Genomic DNA, 18,605 nt, shown 5'->3' with positions numbered 1-18,605 from the left:
TAAGCGATATAAATCTACATTATTTCATCTCTAATTTCTCTCTTTTCTATTTTTCTTTTAATTATCATAAAGGCAGATAAGAGTTTAAGCTTGCATGTGTAGTACTTAACCCTCAATATACCAATATTTTTATAATGTAAGTGCGTTCCAACTCATGAAAGAGCTTTACTCTCAGCCATATGATTGATTAATTATACTGTCCTCAGGTCACTCTGATCTTATACTCAGTACGTTGTTGATTTTTTTCAGACAGTGCTTTTTTTTCCGAATATAAGTAGTGTTCTTATTATAATTATAGTTTATTTGTGAAAATATTCACAACGAAAAACGACATTTTGACTTTTGTCATGTTATGAACCACACTGTTACAGTTAAAGTTTAAAAAATGCTTCAAAGAAGTAATAAAGAGCAAATAATTGTTTTTGGTTTGGGTTGGTCATTTAAAGATGAAATACCACCAAGTGTTGAAATGGTAACACACCTTGTGTTAGTGAATCAAAAAAATATAAAAAGAAAATTAAATCGTTCGTTTCGAGCAGTAGGCCCAACACTTTTCTCCATTTCTGTACAACTATAATATTTTGATTCCTTGGTGTAGAATAGGTACACGATATTTTTTTGGGGGGGGCAGGTAAATTCATAAAATTCGCTTATTTAAGTTATAAATCAACTGGCGGTGGAAGTGGCCAAATATCTCTAGCACACTTTATGTAAATTTTAACGAGAGGGAAATATTTTACGCTTTTTTACCCGAAAAGACTAAGTCGGGAAAAGGGGCGTAGGTTCTACCGGCAGGGTTCTTACAGGCCTCTAAAACTATTTCCGTAATTCGAAAAATAGACTCACCCCGCAACTTCTTATGTTCCAGGTACAAATATCTCAAAGACGAAGTACACCATACAACTTCGGGGTTCCGTTTCCGCTTACCCACTCCATAAGTCACTGATATGGACGGATGGGTTTACTAGAGTAGCCTTAGGATTAAATTCCTAAGACCACCGATCCTCAAAGACAGACGCTTACTATACGTAAAATCTCCGTTTTTTCGTAAACTAATAAACATAATACGTTGGATACCGGTAAATTTCCGTCTACTAAGCCATGCCGTGGTAAACGACTTAATCACTTAGAGATATACATACATTTAGGCTTATAACTGGTAAATTAAATGACGGAGGAACACGTACTTTTGACGAGTCAATGGTATTACGGACACACGAAATAGAAAGAGCCGATAATTTCGTTTCGTTTGGCTTCTTTTTCCGTAGAACCCACCCCCGTTTGGGCCCGGAAGACCGCACCTAATATTAGTACCGTATTTCATATAATAAAATCAAAGAACTAAATTTATTAAAAATACTTTAATTAATTAATGGAAATAGAAATGACAGAATTAATAAAGACGCGGTGGAAACCGTTCATAAGTTAATTATCTTGACGATTTCCAGACGAACAGAGTTTGTCGTCTTCCCGTAAAACAAGAGAGAAAAATTAAACTCGCGTCTCTCTGGAAATTATAATTTGTACGAAATATCTGCTCCTGCCGACCAGTGAGAGTCCTTGCATCAAAAAACGACGGGTCTCCTCGTCCTTTCACCAGTTTTACAGACGGACAAAGGGGAAGAGAATTTGACACGTCACCGTGGCCATCAGTCAAAGAGTTTCAATTTTCGGTTTTCAGAGACAAATAACTGTTCAGGGTAAACTGAGGAATGAGATCTCCATCGTCGCCTTCTTCTTCTTCTTCCGTTCGCGTCGTTGGATTCTCCTCTTTCGCCGAAAATATTTCCCTTTCGTTTCCTTCGCCGGTTATTTCGTTACTTTCCGAATCTGAATCGTCCGAGTCTAACTTAAACTGGCCGACGGGCAACACTTTACTAAAAATAAATAACCGGCGCATTAAATACTTATGTTTATTATTATTATTATCGTTATCGTTAAGCCTCACCCACCTTTTCGTCTCCACCGTACACCCTCTACCCAAACCTAAATTCATTTTTATCATTCCGTCTGCGATATTATTTCCTAACTTTTTCTCTCTCTTGTTCTTCTGAAAGAAAAAAAGAGCTTAATTTCAATTTAATCGAATCAGTTAAAATTATCTTTTATAATTACAAAATTAAATAAACAAATAACTGTACATCATACTTTTCCGTTAGCAACAGAGTCGTGCCGGTCATTTGAATAACCCCTTTTGGGAAAGTTTTCAATTGAAATAACGTGTCTTCCGGTTTGCATCGGAAGTTCGTATATAGTTATTCGGAGCCTCCTGCCCCAAGCTTTCCATATTTGGTCTCGATTTTCATCTATCTAACTCTGTTGTTCTCGAGATTAAGGAAGAACAGACAATGGGAATTTGTCTACGATTTTTTTCAAATTGCAACTCAATAACGGGTGTCGATCGTACAGTTTCGCCCGTTCTCTCAAACTGAGACTTTGTAACTTTGTATAAGTTTGAGAAGAATCGGTTTTGCCCCCCGTTGTCCATTAACGTGGTAGACTGCGGAGGACTAACCGCCGCTATCGAATCGATCGGCAATGAAATGCTAGGCCAGATGTGGTCCAAACTGGACTATCGGCTCGCCATCTCTTAAGGTTTGTAAACAAAAATTGTACGGTCTGTCTTTCCCTTCGTGCATAAAGTGTCTTAACAAGTTGTAGGAAAAAATTTCTGAAATGCTGTTCCAAACTTTTAGAACATACAGTATATGGTCAATCGAGTACAGTGATGTGAACTGGGCAGGAGCTCTTCACATTGCAAGTAGAATAGTGTGAAATTAATGGAATATCAATTAAAATATTAAAGCATAAAAGTAATTTAATAGACAGTACTTAGTAGTACATAATACTGTCTATGTATAGAGTCGTACATTATTTTCATAAAGACGACATATCCCGAGGATTATCTTTATTTGAAGCTATAGAAGGTGGGCATTTTGATCATTTTTTAACTTTGTGGTAATTTTTTAATAATCTATTTATAATGTCTTAAGAAGATTTTTTATTTCTTCGAGCTAATTGACTGTTATTTCTGAACTGGTCTGTAAAAAAGGAAAAGAAAGACTTGAAAAATTATAGCTTCAAACTATCTATGTAATTTAATATACAGACAGTACAATTTATGGTTATGATTATCAACGCTATGTTGGATCATTCTGATCTTAGTTGTAAAATGTGTAATTGCTTTGTCGACCTTCTTACTGTTAATAGTTTTTATAATTTTACTAGCAGACCCGGCCACGCGTTGCTGTGGCTCAAAATGTATCTATTATAAATGTATAACGCCATCCCCGTGGGGGGAATTTCAAAAAATCCCTTCTTAGTGTACATTCTCTTGACGTACCCTATTAAAACGCAATCAAACAAGCATCTAAAATAGTATAATAAAAGTCGAGTTCTTCACAGTAAGCCTTAATCCTGTCCCTCTCCCCCGCAGGGAAATATCGAAAAATCCATTTTTAGTGTATATTCTGTTGACGTAACCTATTAAAACGCAATTAAAAACGCAAAAAACCGCATGCAAAATAGTATAAATAGAAGCCGAGTTCTTCACGGTAAGCCTTAATCCCGTCCATCTCCCCCCAGTAGGGGGAATTTAGACGTGTATATTATATACAAACACTTGCGTATTCGAATGCAACGTTGTGTCAAAATTCAAAAGGAATCGGTAGGAACAAACAAACGTTATATTTCATTTATATAGATAGATAGAAAATGATCTGCTTTAGTCCATTCTAACAGAAAAGCATAATGCCTCACAGAAAAGCCAACTTAGGTTGTCAGAAGTTAGCGCCATCTGTTGGACATGAAAGCCTTAATCCATATATAAATATATTTTTGAAAGGGGGGAAATAGTGGTCTTCACATATGCCACAAACCTTCGCGGGAGTGTATTAAACAACTTCCCAAAGTTTCATGGCAATCGGATAAATAGTGTGGTAATGCATGAAGGACAGACACACAGACACACACACATTCGTTTTTATATATATAGATAATGATTGTAGATACCTGTTTATTCATTTATGGCTGAAGAGGGTCTTAATTAAGAGCTAAAATGCATACCAGAAATAAAGATTCATTCTAACTATAGAAGTGGCAGACCTCACTAATAGTGTGATAAATCTCTGATATCTCTGCTACATAGTGTATAAGACATCTTTACTGAAAATTAATTCGTTCAAGAAGCCGTAATCGTTTTGGGACTCGCCCGTACAGATGACAATAAGCAATGACACATTATCCTACAGGCAAAAAAGGCAATTCCTCGGGGTCTCCACCAACAGGACATTCCAAACCAATCTTTTATATGAATATATTTCCATGTAAAAAAATCCCCTAAAGAAGTGTCTGAAGTCAACACTGTGTATGGGGCCACCTAATTCAAATTTGCATGGGCTTCGTGTAAGCTATAATACACTACCGATGATAATCAGTTGGTAGGCTTACCATAATATTTTTTCCTCAAACCGGAATAATTATGAGAAAATACTCACAACAGAAAATAAAACCTACTATGATAAGTACCTATGATTAAAAAATCTAAATAAAGAAGTTGTTAACAAAAACCAATTTTTAATAATTCAACTGAACATACCTTATTATTAAGAAGTTATTAATATTTATCACTAGTGTAAACTTTATTTGAAAATTCTATGTTATTTTTAATGGCATCGAAATTTAATGCAATTTAAACCGGTGCCTTTAAATATGATAATACGAGTATATTCGAGAAAGTTCCTTCCACTGCTACTAGGCTCGTCTTATGTTTCGTACATTTCCAGAGATTTTAATGTCCGAATGCCCTTCACGAGTTACCGAAAATTCTGAAAAGCACAGTTCACATTTCATTTTGTCAATATGATCGCAAACTTTTTTCGAAAATGGATAATCCTTTCTTAATTCATTGGTAAACACGTGGTTTCTTTTTGGAATTTTGACGATTAAATTAATTTAATGCACGGTACAAAATAATTGCAAATGCCGACTAGCAATTCAAACTCGACTAAGATAGGACACGTGAAACAATGATGTGACAGTGTAAGTTTCAGTGTTGCCAACCCTAAGTGAAACAAAATATCTAAAAAATGAAAATAAAAACATCCAGATCTCATAGACTACATGCTATCATAAATTCTGTGAAAAATATCTACATGAAAAAATAAAACATCTAAATTCATTAGGCCACATGCTATAAATTTTGGGGAAAAACATCTAGACAACATTAAAAGTACTTAGGTCTAGATACAAAATATTTAGATTGGCAAGAGTGAGTGTAACAGAGGGGATATTTTAGTTACCAAATTGTAATTTTACCCAAGGCTGCATTTTACTTCTTGTATATTCGTCCCTTTAAAAATGTTACCAAATAACCGGGACAAAATGACAAACTGGTCGGGATGCAGGGACCACGTCGTCAAATCGGGATGGTCCCGGTCAAAGCGGGACATCGGTAAGCCTAACAATTGGTAATTTTAGTGGGTAAGTAAATAAGGCCTGCAGTTATAATTCCACTTTTTGTTGATCGTGAGATTAAAAACACGTGTTAAAATGAATAAAAATGAAATGAAGATAGTTGTTATTAACTATATTCAAGTTATTCATTTTTTTAATCACTTTATCAACTGCCTACTGAGACTGATAGCAGGAAAAGATTGTTCAAAAATGACTATAAATTCTGATTACAATAAGCAAAGTTTTATAAATGTATTTTTTAACTTATGTGCTTGAAACTTGTACTTTTGATAACACTACGTGACCGGTAACGGTATTATCAACTACACAATAAGCAGACTCTATCGTATGCAAATACAGTGTTTTTCAATTGTTGCTTTGATTATGTAGATTCTATTACAATAATATATATCATTACTGTTAAATAAATAAAAAATAAAACTCTTATAAAAGATATTAATTAGATATAAATTTATTTTTCTTACTAGTAGTTGGCCAAATCCACGATCGACTTCCTTATTACTATACATATAATTTGTACGTTTTTGTTGACAATTTTGTTTTTCTGTTCTAAAATATAAAATTTTATTAAGAAAAATTTTTAATGACTACGATTCAATTTATAAATAAAGCATACTTAAAACATCTTCCGACTTTTCGTAGCGAGGTACTTTTATCCGTTTGCACCGGATTCCCTCGACAGTAAGGGACTTTTTTTTTAATGTTGGGTGCCCATTTTCCGACCACCGTACCGGCAACTTTAAGCTCCCCTCCGAGATTAAGAGAATATCCTAAAAATATAAACAAAATGGATTAAATTGAATTTGCAAAGCAAAGAATCGGCAGACGAGTGACAAACTGCATGCCGATGCATAAAAATCAAGTGATTGTGGCATGGCATAATCGCTCGAAAGCCCTAATGCCCTATCCTAACGAATGCCCTAGTTGCTAATTATAAATGAATTGTCGTACAGTATTTTGCGGTTAGACTATACATATAACACTATACTTACGGAAATCAAAATCACGTATAAACACGGTGTTTGCGACACCCGTACCATGAAGTAGTGTCGTAAAAATTTTACGGCACAGGTGTCGCAAACACTGTTTATACACGATTTTGATTTCCATAAGTATAGTGTTATAGATGTAGTCAACCACAAAAAATATTTAAAGAGGAAATTTACTTTTTCTTTGAAAAGAAAGAAAGAAATTAATGTTAAACAATATAATATTTATATTTTTGTTGTTGTTTTTCAACATTATCCTATCTAAAATTCAATATGCAGGAACATAATTATTCATATGAAAAATTAGTTTCTGCTTTATGAGTAACTTCTAAGAACCAATTAACTTCTAAAGGTGGGAACCACCTGTATTACACAAATGATTGAAATAAACACATTTAAATATTTTGAAGAGTTTATCTGGTTTGTAAGGATTGTCTAGCGTTTAAAGGAAAAAATTTCTCACTTGACACTGGATTTTCAAGATCATCACTACAAAGAAAGTCTTTATACACTTTATGGAGCTTTTATATCTTTACTTTCTATTCTACTTTTTTAAACAATTTCCTGTTACTAGCAAGAAAGTTATGACTATGCGAAAAAGTAGAAAATTCTGCCATATATAAAAAGCATAATTTATTATTATTTTAGAAAATTGATAATATTTGGCATCCCTGTTGACAAGAATTGTCTCTGATAAAAGCAAAATAAGAGATTTATAAAATTTCATCTTTAGTTTCTACTCATATGATTATTTTAATATAGAAGAAAAACTGCAAAATAAGTTTGATTTGATATTTAAATTAATTCAAATGTAACAAATATTTCTGCTAATAAAAACTGCCAGATTAAGAAACGAATATAAATTCAAAAACAAAACATTTTATATATTTCATTTCATATTATTATTATTATTTTGTATTTTCTTACCAGCAGGTATGAATTTTTCTTTATTTTCAAAATATTCTTTTGACATTTCACTTTTTGTCCGTTTTAATAATGGAAATGCAAAACGAACATTCAATCCGTCAAGTATTGCTGTTCTCAGTTTCTCGAGGACTGCCACTTCACTAAGCTAAAAATAATAATAAATTTGACATTTCAAGCCAAGTAGTTTTCTTTTCAATTCTTTGGTTGTGAAATCTGTTCATTGCATTCCAATGATCAATGTAAACATGCAAAATTTCTTTCTTTTTCCTTTAAAATATTCTTATATCTATTCGAGTCTATTTAACAGAGACTTAGCAATAAACATTTTGAGCTATTATCTTCGCTTCGGTCGTCTCTTAATTATTGTTCGAAGAAAGATAAACACACAGCCTGAAATAAAGGAGTTTTTTTGCAGTTCTCTCCCTACTTATTGGAATGTGAAGAAATAATTTCACAACTAAAAATGAAAATGTAATAATAAATGTCTAATAATTAATAAATAATAATGTAATAAAGTAAATTTAAATTAATAATGTTTTAACTATTACTGTTTATTAAATATATATACTGTATATTACGCATTTACTTACATTTCCATCACAGAGTTCAACAATATCTTTCACTTTGTTTATTTTTGATAATTTATCTTGAAAACGTTTTCCATCAAAGAAAAGAAATGGATAATACATAGCAGGCGGAATAGGTAAACCACATACTTCATTAACAAATATTGCATGTTCGACACCATGCATAAAAAAAGATGCTAATAATAAACCTCGTACAGTAAGTTCAGTTATCTAAAATATAATATGTATAATTTAGGAATATGAAATTTACATTATCAATTTAGTTATAACAGAATAAAATTATATTCTTACTTCTATATTATGATTGAAACTTGGATTTAGCAAGGTGTTTGATACAGCTTGTGCTAAAAAACAATCAAATTCTTCTTTATATAACACTGGTCCATTAGGATGTGTTATTATATATCTATAAGTAAATTTAACATTTTTAAATTGATAATAAAACTGTAAGTTTAAAATATCAGTTACTCTAAATTGTAATAAAACTTACCTCAAAACACAACAGAAAATAATTAAATGCTTAGGAACATATGATAAATTTAATATCAATTTAGAATCACATTTCATACAGAATAAAAAAGTTTTCATACGGTCGACGATATCGTCTCCGGTATTTCCAAACCATAACCTTTCGATAGGTAATACCGATTCATCAAGAGATAAAATATTGACTAAATCTGGATAATTATAGTTACTTCCTTTCTTCCAAATCCACTCTTTAACAGAGACTATATTATCATCTAAAAAATATAAAAAAGTTAAATTATTTAATAATCAAATTTTTTTAAACTTCTTGTTTAGAGTTATATTTCAAAATTCTTCCTCTTTACTATATCTGTGCATTAGAATTGAATGAATAAAGTTAGAGTTAACTTACAAATTGTCAAATGCAGACTGGATGAAAACACATTTAATTCATTTACGACGTGTTCATTTTTTGATAACAAACCATTGGGTGTATAAATGTGACTCCGCCCTTTTTTAATAGACGGCATTAATAGTACTGCTTGCATGCAAACTGATTCTGGCAACAATTTTATTTGAAAGGTTTTACAGCATTCTTTAAAGATAAATCCCAGACATCCGTTTAAAGTGTAAACCGTAATTATTTTTATTTGATTAAAAATGTCGAGTTTTGTGCAGGAAAACAGCATTTGTGGGAAGTCTTGCTTCATTATTTTATTTTGAAGAAAACTGCAGCAGAAACATATCATTTGCTGTTGGAAATTTACGGTGAACATGCTCCATCCAATACAACATGCAAAGAGTGTTTTCGACGGTTTAAAAATAATAATTTTGGTACACATGACAAAGAGCATGGAAAACCACCAAAAAAATTCCAAGATGAAGAATTTGAAGCATACTTGACAACAATCCTTGCCAAACACAATCGGAACTGGCTGCTGCTTTAAATGTTTCTCAACCGTGTATTTCCCAACGTCTACATTCGATGGGAATGATTCAAAAGCAAGGAAATTGGGTCCCATATGAACTGAAAGAAAGAGACATTGAATGTCGAAAAAACCACATATGAATTATTGCGCCAAAGACGAAAAGGAAAAGGTTTTTTGCACCAAATTGTTACTGGAAACAAAAAATGGATACACTTTGACAATCCTAAATGACCAAAGGTATGGGTGCATCCAGGTGACCCAGGTCCATCAATGCCAAAACATAATATTCGTGGAAGTAAAGTTATGCTGTGTATCTGGTGGGACCAAAAGGGTGTCGTGTACTATAAGCTGTTGCAACTGAGTCAATCAATGCCGAATGTTACAAACAACAGTTAATCAAATTGAACGAAGCACTGAAGCAAAAATGTCCAGAATATGCCAAAAGACATGGCAAGGTTGTCTTCCAACATGACAACATTCACCCACATGTTGCTAAATCAGTCAAAGAAACTAGAACTTTGCTAGGATGTATTGCCCCACCCACCATATTCTCCAGATGTCACTCCTTCAGATTACTATTTGTTTCAATCTATGCAGAGCGACCTTTCAGGAAAACAGTCCAGATATTATGAGGATATTCAAAATAGGGTTGATAACTGAATTGCTTCAAAACAACCAGACTTCTTACTTCGTGGAATCTGTTTGTTGCCTGACAGATGGGCAAATGTTATAACTTCTGATGGAAAATACTTTGATTAAATTTTTCTTTCATTTTAAAAACAAACAAATGTGTTATATTTACTGAAAAAGGGCAGAGTCATATTTATACACCCAATACATTAGTTTCTTCGAAATATATGTCTGGTAAAGAGTAAATGCAAAAAACACAGACTGCATCCAAAATTCAAAATACAAGGTAGCTCAGAAGCAATAGAATAGATAAAGTTTTCATATGTTAACAGAAAAGTTTAATAAACAGAGCATAATATGTTAGAAATAACTATCCATGGTTACTATGGCACCAACTTGAGATTACCATGGCCCATAATCATTCACTATGGCACTCAGCCAGCCATTGTTTTACCCTGGCATGATGTATATATGTTACTGTGAAAGACCAAAATTAGAAAATGTTGATATTCTCTGGTGAATGTCGAAACATACAAAATGCATCAGTGAAAGACTGAATATTTGGTTATATTATTATACATGTGAACAATCGCCGGTGTATGCCGACAAGCACAAATAAGCTTTCGTGGAGGTCGAAACAACACCCGAGAAGCGAATGTCAACAGAGAGGCGACAGTCTGTCACCAAATACTTTGTGGGTAGCAAGAGGTAGGATAAGGTCGTCTCTCTTTTCCCAGCAAGCATTTGTTGGAAACCACCCACTTTGTAACTGGATGGCGTTTTTGTTCTTTTGATCCCGTGAGGTGGGGATCAGTTTGTCAGCTCTATACCCATAATCAGTTCGTAATTTGTAAAGAAAAGTTACTTTCCATAGATGAGATTTCTTCTCAAGAAATATTTCTGAGAGAAGCAGCTGCAGCTAATTCAAAAAGTGGCGGGCAAGGCTATACACACTGTCATTGCAAAAAGAAGGTTCCACGAATAAATGCAATTGTAAAAGCAAGGGACTCTTGTGCAATTCAAAGTGCCATAACAGTTTAAGTTGTTGCAATAAATAAGATTGTATAATGTTAATCACATCATTTATGTGTAAGTTTATTATTGTATTATTTTCTTTAACGATTTAGAATGTACTGTTTGTTTTAGGTTCAACAGTTTATTTACATGTGCTGTTACTTAAGCTTTCTCCTATTTTGACATATTAAAAAGTTGAATTTTTGTCTTAACGTAAGAAAAATATTTTTATTCAACATTCACCATCAGTGCGTGCCGAATGTCAACATTTGCCGACGTAAGTGAGAAATAATGATATTTGGCAAATACTTCGTACATACACGAAACAACTGTGTAAATGCTGATGTTCACCAGAAAATGTCAACATTCGCCAGATATCAGTCATTCACAGTAACATTAATACAACTATAAAAGTAGTTCTTAACACATGAAAAACATAATATTGTAATGTGTTTAAGTGCAGAACATAACATTTAGACACAAAACAAAACAGTCTAATTATTTAACCCTTTCCCTGCCGTTTGCCACGCCCCCTTATTTTGTAAAACGGCCAAGGTCAAAATAGGTAAATCAGGCAATATTATTTTAAAAATTCACCAAAAATTAAATTATTATTTGATTCATATGAAAAAAATCACATATATTTATCAATATAGTTAGTTTTAAATACGACATTTTTCAATAAAGTTTGTTTGAAAAATTTATGAGAAAAAAAAAATAATATATGATAATTGACATTCAAACTTGAAAATTTGTTACTTTTTGTCAAAATTAACATTGTCTGGTTACTTTATTCTTATTGTCACTGAGCCAGAATGACGTAGAATATTGTTCTGTACAATTTGATATTACATTTATGCACGTACGTTTATTCGTTGTAAAATTATCGCACATTATATCAAACATTTGTTTGAAATCTGAACTTTATTCTGCTTTCATTTAATATAATTAACTAATATACTTTATTCATTTCATATCAAACAAGACTATATATTTTTGTAATAAACATATGATTACCAATAGCAATAGATGTAACATTTGCTAATATTTTAGATTTAAAAAAAAATTAAAAATTAAAAATTAAAAAAAATATATAAAATATCAGAACTGAAGGTCATAACTTAAATATTTACGATATATTAACATATTATAGCTGAATAAACTTATTATAGCATAAATCAACTTATTATAGTAATATTATTGCATGAATATGCTAAAAATAAAATAAAAAATTATCAGAAAATGAAAAATTAAGAAAAAATAACCGATAATTAAAATTTTTTAAGTCGACAAAACACCACCTGAACAAAAATATGTAGAATGAACGATAAACAAGACGATGCCGTCAAGTGCTGACATCTATTGTCAATAAATTTTATAAAAATCGATTGTTAACAGGGTAACGATCAATCGGTACCCTGGCCGTTTTGCTAAACGAATAGGGTAACGATAGATCGGTACCCTGGCCGGGAAAGGGTTAAAGTGCTATCTGTATACATCAATTCATTTATTAACTCTTGCCACCAAGTTGTTAGTTTTCCTTATATCTAAACCAGGGCGGTGGAATCATGTAAAATCTACCAACTTTGACTTTGCCTTACCATCCGACTCCGACCAGGGGCAGACTTGTTACCATAATAGGCCAGGAATTCTAATGTCATCATGTGACAATAAAAGTTTCAGTAAATAGAGTTCTAATAAAGATAGAATGTAAAAACTTTTTTATTCCAAAGCTAAAAGACTCTTCTAAGTAATGACATAGTCAATGGTATGTATTCAATAATTTTCACTTTTCCAGCTGCTGTATATAACAGAGGGAAAGTGTAGCAATAGACCCCCAAAATTTTTATATTTTTGGACTTCGGACACCTTGAAATGTCAAGATATGCAAAAGATTCAAGGTTTTTTTTCTGTATGTATAGATATTAGACTGTGTGTGAACCACAATTTTGTTCACCCTGTTTGAAGCTTAATAATATCTGTGGTTTTTGAACTGGAGTCTGATGATTTAACAAAGGAGTTATTAAGGTTCAAAGTGGTTGAACTAAATCGTGCCCCCACACACATTCTAACATTTGTGCATACAGAAAAAACCCCAAATGTTTTTTGCACTTCTCTATGTTTCAAGGCTTTCAAAGTCCAAAAGAATAAAAATCTGGGAAAGTCATTTTTTGACTGATTGTCATTCTTTTTCTTTGTTACAGGCCTATACTGTATAACAGCCAAGAAAGTAATAATGACGACGATTCCGATTACTTTTTTTAAAAATACAAAATAAAATGATTAGTTGGTTAGAAAACAGTTAGAAATTGTTTAATTGTCAATACTGGAATCAATTGTAACAAATCTCATTTGTAATCAAAATTTTAAAATTTCTTAGCATTGGGTTGTTAAATTAATTAACTTCATAAATTTCAGTATTAACTCCCGATATCAGTAATATCGAAAATTGCACTGCCCTTCTATTGAGACTACAGAATTTCTGTGCATGCATTTTCTAAGGAAAACACTATCGGTCACCGACATCTTTAATATAACGATTCAATCTCTAACAAAGAATTTCAAGTTGGTTGGTTATAACTGTCTGGATTGGACTCCCGTCACATCCTGCTCGTCTAACTGACCCGAACAAAAGACATTCCCGAATCTCCCACCCACACGTAAGTGTAACCCGATCAGACCCCAGTCATTAGGTTTTCACACGTGCGAAAACAACCGACCCAACAAATTACATATAATTTTTTAATATAATGATTTAATATAATAAACTCTTAATTTGAATTTGAATGTTATTTTATGATAAGAAATAGCTAATTTATGTGAGTAATGCAAGTTTGTAAACTAGACTTTTTAACTTTTGAAAAATTTCGACGATAATAAATTCATTAAAAATTATTTCTGTTGAAAATTTATCTATTATTCTATAATAAAAGAAATACTAAATTCAATTTTCATTTGCCACCTTAAAAAATCAAAAATATTTGAATAAAACAAATCTAATTGGAAAAAATTTCAAAATAATATAGACTACGATTAAAACAGAATTACCTGTTTTGTACTCTCTTAACAACATTGAATATGCAATTTGTCTTATTGAGCGATAAAAATAAATATGTGACGGTATTTCAACTGGTTCTTCTTCTTCAATTCCAACAGGAAATCTGATTTCATGCTTAATTAACAGAAAAAAATTATATATTAGCATAATATTCAATTCATCAAATTAAAAATTTCATCATTAGCAATAATTACAAACTGTATTAGTTTTTTGAAATAAAATGTTGAAGCAATGTCAATGCTATATATACACATATGCTATATTTAGTTTATCGTATGATACGAGTAAAAACTATATTTACTTGAATAATCTGTATACTTTTCCCAACAAATCAGTGTGTGTGGCTTATTTAAAAGAAATTTGGTGATGCAACCCACAAAGTATAGGGAGCTTCCAATTACCAGTGACTATGTGTTTTTCTTACTTTTCTAGTGATAAATATAACTGACAGTTATGATTATTATTATTAAACATTTTAGTGCAACTAATTTCACGAAAACAAGAATATGTTTTAACTTACTTTATTTATACATACACTCAGTTGTATATTTATATGCAACTGAGACCGACAACAAATAATATTTATACCTATATTAGGTCTCAGTTTAAGCTACTGGTCTATTATCAATTTTTTTACCTTTCATTCAAATTAAACAATGTAAAGAAGTCTTACTTTCAATTAAGTAGAAAGATAATTCATTATGAAATACATTACAGTAGAGTCCCACAAACTTGACTTAATATGGACTGAGAAGGTGGTAAGTTACCGAAAATGATAAGTTTTACAGATCCTGTGTTAACAGTAAAATGAGAAAAACCCACGATGCTAGTCTAAAAAGTGACAGTTTTGTAAATGTATTAAATGTGCAAATTCACGTAAGTATTAACTATGTACCAATAGTGATATTTCTATTTGTAACTAATTTTAATTTTTAAAAATATTGGCTATTCTGTGGCTATTTTTGAGTTAGTGATATTTGCATCGTGGCATTTTGCAGTGGCACACTGAAAAAATGGTTATGTTCTTATGAAAAAAATAATTATCTTCTCGTGCCAGAGTCTTACCAGATTAAATTTTAAGGCCACTGTCAATTACCGTTAATAAAGTTTTAATGAGTAAAACACAAATACGTGTTTATTAAAACTTCATTAAGGGATATAAACTCATAGGACAAGACATAACCATTCACAAACATATTTGCACCAAAGAATTTTAAGTTATTGTATTTATATTCATAAATACAATAACTTAAAATGTTTTTGTTTCTCAAAACTGTTTATGGTCAAGGATTTTTAACTATTGTACATAGGTTTAATTTCATATAAATTTTGTTTTAAACATGAAATTTTTAAATCAGGTAGTCATTTGGTTGCCTTTCCTTATTTGTTAAGTTTCCCTTGACAACAAATTTGTTGGTATAGTTAGACATATACTGTTTATTGAACTGTTTTATTTATTTTTTGCTTATACAAAATAGAAATTGTTTTTTCTGAAATATAACTTTAACTTTTAAATTTTCTTTGATCTTCTATGAAGGGAAAATGAAAGAATTACCATTCTTTCATTTCCCCTTCATTTTCAAACTTCTGTAAGTTTAAAATTATTTAAAAAATTGAGGTTATATTTCTGATACAAGAAGTTTTTATTTTGTTTTTGAATGTTAAGAAAAAAACATACTATATATATATGAAAGTATAGATTATCATCCAAAAAATATTATATAAGTTACCTTTGTTAAAATTTGATAAATCCAAGGATTCATCGCTCCCAGCCTATGACGTTCCATTACGGTATTTAGTATTTTCGTATTTACTTCTGGAAATGTTCTCTTTTCTTTAGGCTAAAAACAATTGAAAAAATAAGAAATACATATTAAGTAATTTTAAAAATCCGATGCTTTAAACTTTTATTTTATGATTTTTAAGTGGGGTGTGTGCTGATCGCCAAAAGTACTGGTGAACTTTTTAGCAGAGCTTGTTAACTGTGTATCAGTAAATTGGAAAACTGTAAATAGCCGAAACATGGTAGATTTAAAGTCGCGGATATTTGTAAATAGATTATCCTTGGATTTAATAAGGTGTTTATTTATAATTGCTGGGATTGAATCAAATCCAGGACCTTTACCTCGATCTCCACAACAAATGAGCCAAATAGATATGCAATAAAGGGAATGGGGTAAACCATGCAAGGATAATGCTAAAGAAAAGGGAAAAGAAAAACAATTAAAGGACTTAATTAGTGAATATTATCATCAAATAGAAGAAGAGGACAGTAGGAGTAATTCTAAGACATCGAGAACAATGAGAATTTATGATTATTTCGATACGTTAAGAGACTCGGAACCAGAAGTACGAGAAGAGACTCGGTACACATTAAAATCGATATACAATCTGATACAAGACAAATCCGTACAGCTCCATATCGAAATACAAGGAATTAAAACTGAGGTCAATTCATTGAAAGAGGAAAATAAATATTTTCATGGGGAGTTGACAAAACTGTCTCAAAGAATAGAAGAGATGGAAGAAACATCCAAGAACAACAATCAAATAAAAGGTATGTTGGAGTTTGAAATAGACAATCTGGTTAACGAGTGAAATAACAAAAATATCATAGTTATAAATTTCCCATTTAACTCTCCTGATTATGCAAAGGAAATTAAACAGTTCGTAAATAAGGAATTGGGTATAACTAACAGCAATATTGAAAGTTTGGTCAGACTAACTAATGGTGAAATAAAACCAATAGTGAAAATTTCATTAGAGTGCCTAAATGATAGAAATTTGATTCTTAAGGCATTTTGGAAAAAGAAAGGTATTATGTCGAAAGTTAATTACTGCTAGAGTTTGTTCTTGGTATTTACCTGTCTCGGAATATCACTAATTTTTATATTTAAAAATTCTGTGTGGTATAACCTAATTTCAGAATACTCTTATATTGGTGGTTACTAATTGCTGATGTCTTGGTCGAAGGGTTTTTTTCTCTTTTTCTCAAAAATTCACATGGTGTAAATTTTGTAAGGAGGCATCTAGAGTTAGGGAATAGATACAACCTCCGTGCATCAATTAAGTTTCTCAATCAAAATATCATCTCAAGTGTTTGTTTGTTACAGTGTAAGATGCCATTTGGTTTTAAATAATTAGGTTTATAATATTAAAATTGCATATTTAAGTTAACAAGAATAGTGTGAGATCTGGAAATCCCCTTGAACGTAAAATTATAATAAATTATATCTGAATTAATAATTACCCCTTTCTTATATCCGGATATAATCCGAATATAATACGAACTATAATAAAATTGTTCCCTATATTGAATCAAAAATTTTCCTATTATAAACATCCTGCCTAAAAACGGTCCCGGACGAGAAAATATGCATCCCCGGCCGTATAACTGTCAACTATCCATTGTTCTTACGCTGAGTACAGATCATCTTGCAACTTAAGTTTATAGTTAGCGCCCGAATTCGCCGTATTGTTTCCAATCGCGGGAACACCTATGGCCTAAGCACATGCACGTGACTAACTTTCCCAGCAAAAAGCTATATAAGATGCTTCCTTCCCCCCTCAGAGGAGTCAATCATCGATTTAGATAGAGTCGCAATCTTACCCTTTGTGCCTACGGATGATATTTGACTTTTGTGCCTCAAGTGCCACCGACCCTTCCCTTAAAAAGGAATATTCGATCATCGTGACGAACAGCATATTTGAATTACTGATTGTCCAAGAGATATGGAACCCATTTATGTGAGCTCTCTCTCTCTCCTCGCATGGTAGGGATATATAGCTTTTTATATGTCACCCCTTTTATGTCAGATTTTTGTAACATATTTTGTTTTCCATTAAATCATTGTTATCCTGTTAAATGGTGTCTTGTTTGCTCGAATATTCGCTTATCGCCTTACCACGACTCCACCTTCCCTCCTACACTCAACCGGATAAAAAAGTAGTCCCGTCCCTACGGGATCCCTACCGACAAATAAGCCATCTCTGACACGTGGGCAAGTTCCTCTGACTTGTTAGCCAAATTTAGACAGAGGTCTGACCTCGTTGTCCCTCCTCGGTACCCACAAATTGGTTTTTCAGGAGTTGGGTTTCGACTTTTTCGGAACCCTGGTAAGGCGAACGAAAAGGCCATATCCGAGCAACACGACTGAATTGAAATAGGTCTCTTTCCCTACCATAGATACTAGAATTTGAGCCGTAAACGCAATGGAGGACAATCCCCATCCTGCAGCTGGGCCAGGCAACCCAAATCCGAATCCAGCGCCGAACCCACTCACGTCGGGCGGTATTATACCCTTATTGCCAGTATTCACGGGAGAAGCAGGTGGTCTTAGAATAACCGATTTTTTTTGATTCTTTGGCAGATGTTACCAAAGTAGCCGCCTGGTCAAAGGCACAGATGTTAGCAGTAGCTAAGCTAAAACTTATGGAAATAGCTAGAGAATTTGTCCGAAAGGACAGACGAATTAAAGAAGTTGACGACTTCGACAAGTTTAAGAGATTGATGATAGCCTGCTTTGAACGT

The 18,605-nt window shown here is 32.2% G+C and overlaps 1 protein-coding gene across 1 annotated transcript in view; it reads right to left on the bottom strand.

Moving 5' to 3' along the window:
- Nucleotides 1-1,342: 1,342 nt before the first annotated feature.
- LOC136973159 (constitutive coactivator of PPAR-gamma-like protein 2) overlaps nt 1,343-18,605 on the bottom strand; it is a 30,448-nt gene continuing 13,185 nt past the window's right edge. The window contains exons 2-11 of the mRNA XM_067267859.1: nt 15,805-15,915; nt 14,065-14,188; nt 8,469-8,718; nt 8,270-8,384; nt 7,982-8,188; nt 7,392-7,536; nt 6,092-6,245; nt 5,940-6,024; nt 1,953-2,050; nt 1,343-1,877 (exon numbers count right to left, since the gene is read on the bottom strand). Coding sequence (XP_067123960.1) covers nt 1,664-1,877; nt 1,953-2,050; nt 5,940-6,024; nt 6,092-6,245; nt 7,392-7,536; nt 7,982-8,188; nt 8,270-8,384; nt 8,469-8,718; nt 14,065-14,188; nt 15,805-15,861 — 1,449 coding nt within the window. The 5' untranslated portion in view covers nt 15,862-15,915 and the 3' untranslated portion in view covers nt 1,343-1,663. The remainder of the gene's footprint in view (nt 1,878-1,952; nt 2,051-5,939; nt 6,025-6,091; nt 6,246-7,391; nt 7,537-7,981; nt 8,189-8,269; nt 8,385-8,468; nt 8,719-14,064; nt 14,189-15,804; nt 15,916-18,605) is intronic.

The sequence above is a fragment of the Centruroides vittatus genome, unplaced genomic scaffold (assembly GCF_030686945.1).
Source record: "Centruroides vittatus isolate TY-2023 unplaced genomic scaffold, ASM3068694v2 contig_3096, whole genome shotgun sequence".
Classification (NCBI taxonomy): domain Eukaryota; kingdom Metazoa; phylum Arthropoda; class Arachnida; order Scorpiones; family Buthidae; genus Centruroides; species Centruroides vittatus.
This window is presented reverse-complemented; position numbering and strand designations above follow the sequence as displayed.